This window comes from Xiphophorus couchianus, chromosome 18, assembly GCF_001444195.1.
Source record: "Xiphophorus couchianus chromosome 18, X_couchianus-1.0, whole genome shotgun sequence".
NCBI lineage: Eukaryota > Metazoa > Chordata > Actinopteri > Cyprinodontiformes > Poeciliidae > Xiphophorus > Xiphophorus couchianus.
In genome coordinates, this window is record NC_040245.1 from 30,483,097 (window position 1) to 30,495,362 (window position 12,266).

Sequence of the window (12,266 nt, forward strand, 5' to 3'; positions counted from 1 at the left end):
CCGGAGCTTTGGACGTTTGGATGCGCTCTGCACGGGAGCTCATGTTACCGAAGAAGCGTGCGGTGCCACCAGGGGGCCCCAAGAGAATTTTTTTTTTTTTCCTTTTTATCAATAAAATAATAATTTCTACATACATTATCAAATATACAGTATATAATTGTAAAAACAAATCACTTCATAGTGAAATTGTGTGTTTTTGATATTATAATGACATAGAAAGTATTACTAAAAAATAAAAATCAGCTCTACTGAGGCAGCCACTTAGGGCCTCAGGGACCTAAGTGGCTGCTTAGTTTGCTTATGCCTTGGGCCGGCCATGTACCAAATAGTCACAAAATAATGAACAAATATGTAAAAATATATTTTCTACAAAAGTTACATACTGCATATTTAAGGCGGTACTAAAGAATCACTTCTACTGCATAGCATTCAAGTAAAACCTGGCTATGTGATATGAGTTTTGTGAAATTATCTTTCTGTACTGTTATCATTACTGTATGGCTGTTCTGACATAGAGTGCTTTGGTGCAGCTCTTGTTGTGTTTAAAGTGTTTTATAAATAAATTAGCAGTGACATTAGTATTAGTATTTGACACCACCAATGTTCTATAATACACCATCACACTAGTATTCATAAAACAATCACGGATCTTTCCCGATCATAACATGGTGTTTAACATTTTTGTGAGGTCCAGTTCAATTTATTTATATAGTCAACTCACAATACATCAAGGCACTATACAAAAAAAAAGTACGTTTGATCCAGTCATGCCAATTAATCATAGTTATCAAAAAAAAGATCAATGCAGTATGTAACCTTTATAAAAACATATCGTTTTTTTACATATTCGTTAAAACTGTCATCATATCACGGTGGTGTATTATTAGACAGATAAAAAAAAATAAGCTCCTCCACCTTCTCCCAGGGCTGCTATTGCTATCTAGAAACTCACCGCTCCCGGTCAAAAACAATCATTCAGAGCCAGGAGGAAGGTGTAAGTACTGTGATTCATCCTTCTTTTTTTCTGCACTAACTATTCTGTTCTATTTTACATCGGTCTGGTAAATTTGTTACCAATATGCACAAGTTGTTCTAGACACATTTTTGCTGTGTCTCCTACACATATTTTTAGAAGAATTTATTTTGCAAATATCTTTTAAGGACGAAATCAGAAGTCCCGCCTTTACTGTAGCTCGATTGGCCTGACAGCACCATTCCATTGCTCTGATTGGCTCTCAATTGCACCACGCAGTTCCGCTATTCTAGTCTGGTTGTGTTTTGACTGTTTATTGTGGAGCTCTTCTCTTCTCCTGTTCAGCAGTAGTCCGAGTTGAAAGAGGCGGACAATCAGCGTTTCCCGCTCCGGTTAGTAACTGCATTGGCCTGGCAGTATAATTAACCTAACAAGTGTGTAATAGACCCAGAGTGTTACTATGGTGTTTATCGCTGAAGAGAAATTTACCAGCTAGCTGTTTGGCTAGCTAAAATAGCTTTTGGGTGCTACCAACAGAAGTTCATCGTTACCTAATTGGGGTGATGTGTTGACATTTGTCTTACTTCGCGTTGTGTGTCCGATGGTTTGAGGTGGGGGCGAGAGGGAGACACTTTGAGGTGGGGAACACCAGGGGCTGAGAGAAGTAAACCTGTCAATGTGATGTTTGGGGGAATTTTATCTCAGCAGTCCGCCTGCTTGTCGCTGATAGTGTTGTGTTCCTGCTCCATTCATGTTGTCCACACTCAGACTGGTCTTTCTACTCTAGTTTGTCTTAATTTTCTGTGACGTGCAGCCATTGAAGACAACCAGTGTTGTTGTTCGTGGTGTTTGGAGTCCAGCTGACCAGCTGACCAGCTGACCTCTGCATGTCGCTTTGTTGGTTTGTTGATAACCAGCTGTTTGTTCAGCTCTGACTGACCTTCTAATAAATATGGAATCTGCTTCCTTGCAAGATGTTTACATCATCACAAACCTTTTTTGTTTGACATCTGGTCCTGGTTCTTGCGAAAAGAAAAGAAATCTAGCTGTTTATCAGTTTCTTTTTTAGATAAAGGTAACATTTTTAGATTGTTGTGTTCTAAGTCCCTCACATTAGTCCTTTGCAGCATTTCCTATCACTGACATCTTCAGTGTTTGTATACTGTGTCATTCTGCTGATACTGTACTCTGTCCTAAACAAAGGCCTACAATAAGCTATTTGCTTTGTGGGAAGATGTGTTATCATTGTGAGAAATAATTTTTGGTATTATCAAACCTACTTTCCTTTAAGTTAATAATGAAACTGCTAAAAATTGAAGTTTGTTAACTGTAGAGCTTTGTTCCTTTACATACCTGGGTGAACACATGGACATCTTGGTCCAAAAACTTTTCCTCTTCTGATGTAGAGCAGAGATTTAGAATAGAATGTTCCATTTCTTAAGTCCAGAGTCCATTTCATAGTTCAGGAGACAGTTGTCCAAATCTCTAATCGTGTTTGCAGTGTGATGTTGTGATTTCAGTTTTTAATTTGGCTACCTCCCTGCTTTCTTCATACATTCTCAGCCTAACATGTCTTTCTCCATAATAACTAAAATTTCTGATTGAACTTTTTAACATTGAGTATTTAAATTTTGAAAAAAAAAATCTTTCATGATCCTGACATTTTGCAGGTAGAAAGAATTTTACTAATCTTAAAAGACCCAAAAATGGAAACATTCCAGTTATTTTTTTTCCATTTATTCTTTTGCTTAAAAAAGGCAGGCTTCATACTTATGTTCAGATCCTTATATTTGCTTTTTGTTTTCTGATCCAACTAGATATTTATGTTTTTGTATATGCTGTTGTCTTGTCCTCTCTTGAGGTAAAAAGAAGAAGCAGGACAAGGATGGCGTCCGACTCTCCCCGCAGACCGAGCCGCTGTGCCGGGGGAGTTTTGGTCCGAGCTCAAGCTGCTACGTAAGAACAAAAACCTTCTTATTGCAGTATTCATTTATCAATCAAGATGCTACCACTGGGGTTGGATGATATATACACATAAAGTGCAATAATTTAAGTGACATTGTTATGACATAATAACTAAGCAAATATATAGTATTGATCCCTTTTTTTTTGACTAATACTGCTAGCTTCTAGCAAACATAGAACCAGATAGATTACCCAGCCTCTGGAAAAAATTGGGTTCATTATTTTCAATTTCAGAACATGGGGTTATTGAAAATATTGCATCTGGTTGTATCTGCTGTTCAGTAATGAAACAGTTGCAGTTTATTAATAACTTTCCCAAAACCTCTTAATCCACTTCTAAAACATTTTCAGCAGCAGTAATCAACCATCATCCACAGCATTACTGGCATGGAAGTCATTCCACTAGGTATTACTGTGTATCGGGATATTGCTGGCATGATACATTTGCAGTGTTGTCCTGTCCTACCTGCCACTCTGTCATGTTTAATCACAGGTCCACAACAAAGCAACTAAGTACAGACTATAGGAAACATTTGGTGTCTGTTAAGTTTACAGTTGCTATATTGCCCGAATCTCAAATCTTTTGCTTCCTCTAATAGGTTTCTTTCCTGGATTGTTCTATATAAGGTAGAAAGAAAAAGAAATGACATTATGAAAACAAATTGCATAACTGTGGTAAGGATAGCACAATAATATCATTGAAATGGTTTCAATTTTAATTGCAATGAAATAATTGCAATTGCAATTAAATAATTGGAATTGAGTTGCAGTTATTTAATTGCAACAATTTAAATGTATGTTGTAGATTTTTAACTGAACCAAGTGAAATTGGAACTCAATTAAACAATTATTTCATAAATAAAATAGATATATTAAAAAACAACATGCATATCAGCAATTATAAAAGTATTCCTATAATTATAAATAGATGAATGAGAGAAAAAGTTGTAGATTTAATCTACAAAAAGTCAGTATGGAGGAAATCAAATGTGCTTTAATTCGTGTATAGATAAACATCCTGGTGTAGTTGAAGTAGGAGGTAGAACTAAGTAAAGTGGAAATTATGTTGCTCTTTCAGCTTGCCACATTATAAATCAAAATTTGGTTAAAGTTTTTTTGCCACAAAAATGGAAATTTGCTAAAACAACTCCATTGTCAAGAATGAACAAATTACTGTTGCCTGAATCTAAAAGAGTCCCAATTAGCCTACTGTGTATGGTAAGTAAAGAAATTGAGAAATTTGTATTTAAACAGATTAAAACATATTTTGAACATCAGTTATCAGCATGCATAGGCCTGCAACTTTGTTTTAAAAACTTCTGAGTCTCACCTGAGATAGTACATTATCACAGATTAAACAAATTGGCAAAATTTACTAAAATGGGTAGAAGCTTAGTGACTATTAGAACAAGTACAGGACTACTATCATAAACTACTATTGGAAGAGTAACTCAAGCCGTGATATTGTTTCGTTTGAAATACTGTCCTGGTTTGGCCCACTGGACTTACAGAATATATTAATGAACTCCAAATCATTGAAAACGGAGCAGCTCATTTTGCACTACTTTGTTATTAATCTACAAGAATTATAAAAATATATGACATGTTTGGATGTTTTTTTTTGTTAAAAATAGATTAAGCTACCCACTACTTGTGTTTTTTTAGAAATATACTTTATACTAGAACACCTGCGATATTAAAAAAAAGAAAAAATACAGTTTAGCCAAAATTAACTTTTTCATCCAACTAAACATGCTACTAAAAGGAGGTAAAGTATTGATTCTATTAGTATTGATTCTTTCTTTACCTCCTACTAAAAGGAGGTAAAGTATTGATTCAGTTCGTTGTTTAACTTGAGCTCCTTATTGTGGCAGGGAGCAGTCGTACATGGAAAGTGTTGTCACCTTCCTGCAGGATGTGGTCCCACAGGTAACTGTTTCTCATTTGTTGTGAATGGGATGATTAGATGTATGTTTTCGGTACGCTGATTTCTCCAGAGAAATGTTTTCACATATCAGAGCGGTTGGACCAAAACACCTTCAGATACATTTACAGTATCTCCCAACACTGAGCTCAACCCTCATATTTTTGTCATGCATTTCTTATTTCTTTTTATGGTTCAACACTAAAAACATGACAGTTGGGTCATTTGTACAACACTGTCTCCTCAAAATAACTGAACACACAACTATTAATCTTTAAATTGCTGGAAACCAAAGTGAGGACACCCCTAATTGGAAATGACCAAGTTGTTCCCAATTAGCCATTTTCTCTCCAGACATCTCGGCTTCCTCCCACAGTCCAAATTGGTCTCCATAAATTTTCCTTAAGTGTGAGTGTGTGCGTGGGGGGGCATGTTGTGTGTGTATGGTTGTTTGTCCTGTCCTTCTCTGTGTTGCCCTGCGAAGGATTGACAACCTGTCTAGGGTGCAGTGGTGAACGATACACAATTATATCACAATATATTTTAAATACCTCAATAACGATATCACAGGCAATATTCCATATTTTCTGCTGGGGGCAAGAGGTGAGAGGCATAGGGGCTAGGATTTTTTATATGTATATATTTTACAAATACAATATAAATAAATAGAAATATAAATTGATTTGGCTAACAAAAACAGTCTAAAATCAGCTACCAAATGAAAATAAAAGTACTTAAATAAACAAATTAAACCAACTGTTGTGGCTTAACAGAACAATAGTTTTACACAATGTTCAAATATTTTTCCCCTAAGGTTTTTTTTTATTTTTTAAAACGCAATTATGTTTAAAACTAAGATTTTAAAAAAAATATTTTTAAAAGGAAGCCTCCTTTTTTAAAAATGCTCAACACCATAATATGTCCGTTTAGAATGAGGAAAAATGCCATTTTTGAACATGCATCAAAAATGTTTTTCTGAGTTATCTCATCCTGCTTTTCCTCTGACAACATCTCTTCACTGATCATGTGGCAAATATTACTTTTCATGTGGTGCCTTTTACACCCTGTTAATTTTTTGGGCATGTGATGGATAACAAGGCCTCCATCCGTATTAGTTGTAAAGGGAAGGATTTTAGTCGAGTTCTTTAGTTTTGTGCTGGGCCTAAGCCCTCAAGAGGGAGTATTTTCTCCTGCTATTCATTCTTTAATTGTGTTAATCTCTCATCTTTCTCTGCTACAAGTATTGCTGTTTTTCCTGAGTTGAATCATTCACACTAGTTTTGGACTTTGATACTATTTGTGTGAATTTAATCTATTCTATTTTGCTCACTGTCTTCTTGATCATTCAAACTACAGGCATATACTGGAGCTCCACCTACTGATGAGAAAGAGAAAATCATTTGGGTTCGATTTGAGAAAGCAGACGTTAATGGTAAGTGATGAAAAGGAGGAAATAGTGTCTGTTTGATAAGGGACTTTAACCTTTTTGTTATTTTGTACCAGTTTTTTTTTTCATCAGTCCCTGGTGAAGGAGACAGCAGTGTTGGTAGTTTACATTTTGCTCACCTGTTCTTCGCTGAAGATGTTTCACTTCAAACAAACAAACTCTGTTCAGTTTAGGTCAGGCATTTGTGAAATTAGTATATCTTAAAAGTCTTCATAACGTTGTTAATATTCTCGCTTTTTGTAAATTTAAAAATATCACACGAGCCATGCAACAAAAACAACTGAATCTGTTTGAAGAAAAAACAATAACGTGGTTGAACACATGTGGACACCCTGAGAGAAATCATTTTATCCAACACTGAGCACCTTTTGATCCAGCTTCAGTGTGTATGTAAAAAATATTTTTTATTAAAGTTATATACTGCAGCTTTAAGTATAGATTAGACCATGTTTCAATGGGGTAGCGGGTCCAGCAAGCATCACCATATATTTTGAAGAGTCAGTGTGTTGCTGAATCGCTTTACAACCAGTGAAGAACTAGCTGAGGACTGGCAGCAGAAGCAAACGTACCTCTGCAGAAAGTACAAGGACAGATGGCAGACGACTGATGCAATGTTGTTTCTTTGGGAAGATTTCTTGAAAATAGTGTTTCTTGTCGGGTAAAATGAAGTGTCACCTTCAGTCTTGTGTGGTGCAAACAGTGATGCTTCCTAATGACAGTTTTCTGTGGAGGGTTCAGTAGGTAGTTAGATAATCAAAGTGTTTCTGTGTTTGGGCAGACACAGCTCGTAACCCAGAGTTTTTGGAGATGCACAGCGGCACCTCAGACCCTCCCCTCTGCCTCATGATTGGCTACACTGATGGCATGCAGATCTGGAGCATATCTGTAAGTTTCACAGGTTGTATGTTATAGCCACTTTCACTTGCTTCTTTCTGTATCATTTGTCCAAAAATATTTAATTATTTCCACAGCTACTTATAGGGGTATGGAAAAATCAAATAACCTAACAGTGTTATACTGTTTTTATTTTGTATTGGTTTGTTGTGTGTTCGTGATAGAGTCACTAAAAACCATACAAACAAGCAAGCTTAATTTTTTTCTGTTTGTTAACATCAGTGACATTTTTAGAGGAAAAATAAAAGATTTATAAAGAAGTTTTAATGTGCAGGACTCCTCATGTCCAGTTCAAAGTTTCTTTTTGTGGATCTAAATTTTCTTTATGTTCAGTGACAGTTTTAAGCTGTTCTAAAACAACTTTATTTGTGGAGTTTGCAGGATTAAATTCCAACACAGAATTCTAACTGGGTTCAAAGGTCAGTTCTAGCCCTCAATCTTTTGTAACATGTCCATTATCTCTCCTTATGTCTGTCCAGTAGATGGCAGTGTTGACCATGTTAAGGATTGTGCAACTACAACAGCCATTTTCTTTCTTTTTTTTTTTTTTTTTTTTAAAAAGAAAGAAAATCACCAGAGTCCACTGATCTTTGGATGTGAGACCATTGTTTAACTTGTAAATGTTGAAGAGGGAAATGGAAAAACATGTGAAAATGTTTGAAAATATAAGTTAGACATTTTAATCAAAAGCAGTCAGTTAAATATATTGCAATTTGATTTTAACAATAATCTGGATTAATAAAAAGAAAAGATCATGTTAATTAAATTCTTATTTTATTACTAACAGGTAAAAATTTAAACTTCTGGAAATCGTACTGACATTCTTTAGATTCATCAAATCAAAATTTACATTCAGCTCTTTTGGCTGTAATCATGAATGAGTGATAGAATTCTCTTGTAAGGGGCGTGCTGTGGTGGCGCAGGGGGTTAGCACGCCCCACGTTTGGAGGCCTTAGTCCTCGACGTGGCCGTCGCGAGTTCGACTTCCGGTCCCGACGACCTTTGCCGCATGTCTTCTCCCCTCTCCTCGCCCTCTTTCCTGTCTGCCTACTGTCACAAAAAATACAAGCCGCTAGCGCCGCAAAAACTCTTCGGAGAAAAAAAAAAAGAATTCTCTTCTAAATTTAAACTCATTCAGAATATAAACCGGCCATTTTAACCACATTTATCTGTGGTATTAATAATTGCAGTTTTTGTAATTTTACTATAACATATAATATAAGATAAAAATGCCTTATGTCACGGAATCATTAACTGTTAACAGTTAACAGTTATATGATGTAGAATTATCTGATCCAGATTTATTTAATCATGGTGTTGTAGATTAAAAAAAGGGGTGACCTAATTAGTCCATATGCAAAAATATGTCGAAACCTCTGTTCGAAGCTGCTGAATGGAAAGACTGCTTTAAGTATTATGTGGTTTGTCAGATATCCAGAATTTTGTAAAATTTATCAGATAATTGTAGAAATTTTAGGAATTCTGAAACAGAAAATATAAAGGAACCCTGTTGGTTGAACAGCTGAGATGTCACCAATATAATAAAACATCTGGATAACACCCACTCCTCCTACTGTTTTTGTATAGTGACTAATAAAAGAAATATCAGTTATATAGAGATGAATATTTAAAAACTTGCTTCATGTGCTCAAGTCTAACTAAAATGTATTTTCTCCTTGTACTAAAATTGACAGTTTCCCGTTGTGCATGGCTTGTATAATAATGTGTTGCATACTTATCATAAGGTTCAGTAAACAGTGCTTTTCTTAAAAAGTCAGCTCCTGGGTTTAGCAGATCCACTATTTAAGAAAGGTTATTTCTAGAGTGACTCATCGATTAGACTAGAAAGCAATTTTAACTCGCACACTGCTGGGTTCTTTTAATTGGACAGGTCTTATTTCTGTGACTTTATGCTCCCAACATGAAAATAGCTTCTCACCTGAGCCAGTGCCCATGCTAGGACTCATTCAGGTGGGTAGAAGCCATTCCAGGGAATGTAACAGAGTTTTCTCATAAATTGTTACCATCACTGAATCCAAGCCCTGAACCTTATGGGAGGCTTTAGGAGCTGGAGGGTAATTCACTCATGAATACCTCTCGTCAAAATGGGAGCTTTAGAGGAATGCAGTTGAGATAAGAAGAATACACTGTTTCAGTTCATAAGCTGCCCATGCTTTTAAAAGGATATCTACTGGTGTAGTTTAAAGGGTGACCACCAGAGGGAAATCTATTTCTTTGAAGAGAGAGAATATTTACAGTGAAATAGTTCACTAATCTTTGCAAGTCACACTCTTTACTCTGTTAAAAGTGAAATTCTTTGAAAAGTTAACAAAATGAACCTACTAGACTAGGTCGCTGAAAAATATTGTTCTATTTGAAAATATTGTTCCATTCAAGCTTCCATTTTTAATGTGGAGGATGTTATATTTAGAAGTGTATAGCAGGCAGACAAGACTGGCTTTTCTAACTGCAGCCCCAAGTCAGTCTTGGAAAATCATTAGAGGATTTTGTCAGCTCCATAACATCACAAATGACCCACAACGCTGCAGAGCTTTCTTTCACCGAGTATCGCCTTTCATGTAGAGACTGTCACTGAAACATGCAAACTTCACATACATCCTGTGAGATCTAAACACTCCAGAGTCCTTAATCAGCCTCTTTCTAAACATCCACAGGCCGCAGATAGAAGGACGCACTCTTTCTTTATCCGTGATCACACACGTTGGCCGCTGTGATGTGGCAACACCCGTGCTGCTAACAGATTTTGTGCTGCTGCTATGGCGGAGCACAGTTGTACAGCTGTTTTTACCATGGGACACACACCCCAGTGAAAATATACCCCTAGTGAGGAAGCGTCCTTTGCTCTCAGTCTAAGTTGACAGTTATTCTGCTTCACGTAACACATCCTGGCCTCTTTTGTTGCAATCCTCTCCTTCCTCATTGTTTTTCTTTCAGTTTTCAAAGTTTACAGGATATATCTGGGTTGTGTTTTTTTTTTTTGCAAGGTTTTAAGTAAGCACTGATGGTGCCTCAGTTTCTATCTCTTGAGTGACTGTGAAGTGTTTGTGACATTTGCTAAGCCAACACCCTCTGTAATGGCCCAGCGCAGTGTGAACGTGCATGGCTTCGCACATACTTTGATGGACTTGTGAGATGGAGACTGGCTTGTTGTGTGCTGACAGTGGTGTAGAGGCGATGCAGATTACTGTCTCCTCACGCTGCGGAGGTGTCATGAAACACTGCCTGATGAGAGGCAGACCGTCCTGGGCTAATTGTCTGTCTACATGTGTGTTGGGATGGGAAGTAAGATGTTAGTGAAAGTCAAAGCAGCACAGATCTGTGTTTGAGAATTTCTCTATTGGATTGTCTTTGGGGAGATTTTAATAGATTTAATAGATTAAGCTCAATATCTTCAGAATCATTAGCCAGTTGTGGGTTTCTCATTGTCCTTATAACAGTGATTTAAAAGTGTCAGCGGTTTCTTCTGGCCAGACTTATGAGAACTTAAAGCTAGCTAACTCTTAGCTAGCTAACAGAACAATACAAAAACTAATTCTCCAAGTACTTCTAAATATGGGTTTCAAACATAGTTTCAGTTTTCAGGGTTTTCTTCAATAAATATTGTGCTGTTTTTAATTGTTTTGCTCTGGTATACTGCAATAAAATACACAGGTAGCACATTTTAATAAATAGACACCGCATCAGAATTCTAGGGCAACACACCATGATACACCTATTAACATGGTCATAATGTGCTTCCATTGTTCAAGTTGCATGAAGACGCTAACATTCTTCTGACGTTCAGAAATGAGGCAGTATATCCTGATCAAAACATATACGATGTTTTAAGGTTATATTTCTGAATATTTTAACCATTGGTCTAATTAATCTGCATGGTTTTGTTACATGGAAGCCATGATGTGTAATACACCCTGTAAAGTTAACATGCTATGTTTAGTACAACTTTAATAAAGTTTTAATTAAGCCATGTTACATTCCAGTTGTTGAGAAGTGATGAGCAAAAAAATATACAGTGGAATGGAAGTCAACCTAAACACACAAAAAAGTCAAAATAAACTTTTTTTAAAAAAATGTACCTTTCACACTGATGGTCATACACTACATTTTGTTAAAATATTTCATAATTATAAAAGGTTATTTGTTTTAGCAGTACATTTTATTTTTTTACTTCCACTATCAAATCTTTGCTTTTTGATACTTTTACTTTCGGACCTGAAATCCTGAGACTTTTTCACACTGAAGCAAATGATTTTTTTTTTCCATTCTATGTTGAAACAGTAGCAATATATGTTTTCACTGAGCATAGAATATAATACACATATGCTGAAGTATATTTTTTAGAAAAATTGTTCTGGTGATGTCACAAAAAAAGACTATTACAAAACTCCTCATGGTATATGTAGCTGTTCTTTTCAAGTGGAATAGTGAGTTTGTTTTCCATGCTACACATGGAGCATGATTATTCACACTTAGTCATAACTATTTAGGACTGTAATCTGCTAATGTGGTATAGAGTTTAACACACCGTGTTCTTAGAAAGAGGATATGATGATCCTTGGAGCTTCTTCTTTTTCTGTAAAGACACCTGCTACTCTGCCTACGCAGACGCTTCCTCCAAACCTCCAATATGCCCGTCGCACAGTGTTAGTGCATGCATCTGGTACTTGTGAATATGGAGCAAATATCCGTTAACAGCTCACAGCACTACATTTGAGAGATTAAAACAGAGGAGCAGACACTGTGATTCCACAAAAACAACCAAACCACAAATGAAATGAATATAATGAATGGCTTTATGCTGGGAATGCAACTCTGAGAAAGCAATTTAGCATATTGCACACTCTGTGCTACTAATGTAATGCTATGAATGTAGATTGCATAGGATGTCACACAGAGCCATGTAAGGCGAGGATGAGCTGCAGGGTAATGCACAATAACCCTGCGCATTAATCTTCAGCCTTCCCCTTCTCATTTTAATCCAGCAAATTCCATTATTGTCCCTTGCAGGTCCATTTGCCTCCATAGGAATCCTATTGTGCTGG

At 36.3% G+C, this 12,266-nt stretch overlaps 1 protein-coding gene across 5 annotated transcripts in view; it reads left to right on the forward strand.

Annotated features, from left to right (window-relative positions):
* Positions 1-1,253: 1,253 nt before the first annotated feature.
* Positions 1,254-12,266, forward strand: part of bcas3 (BCAS3 microtubule associated cell migration factor) — a 328,257-nt gene continuing 317,244 nt past the window's right edge. For 4 of the 5 annotated variants that reach the window (XM_028044826.1, XM_028044830.1, XM_028044829.1 and 1 more), the window contains exons 1-5: positions 1,254-1,365; positions 2,835-2,929; positions 4,813-4,867; positions 6,219-6,294; positions 7,088-7,194. In XM_028044826.1, coding sequence (XP_027900627.1) covers positions 2,859-2,929; positions 4,813-4,867; positions 6,219-6,294; positions 7,088-7,194 — 309 coding nt within the window. In that variant the 5' untranslated portion in view covers positions 1,254-1,365; positions 2,835-2,858. The remainder of the gene's footprint in view (positions 1,366-2,834; positions 2,930-4,812; positions 4,868-6,218; positions 6,295-7,087; positions 7,195-12,266) is intronic. The other variant, XM_028044828.1, reaches the window with a different exon arrangement.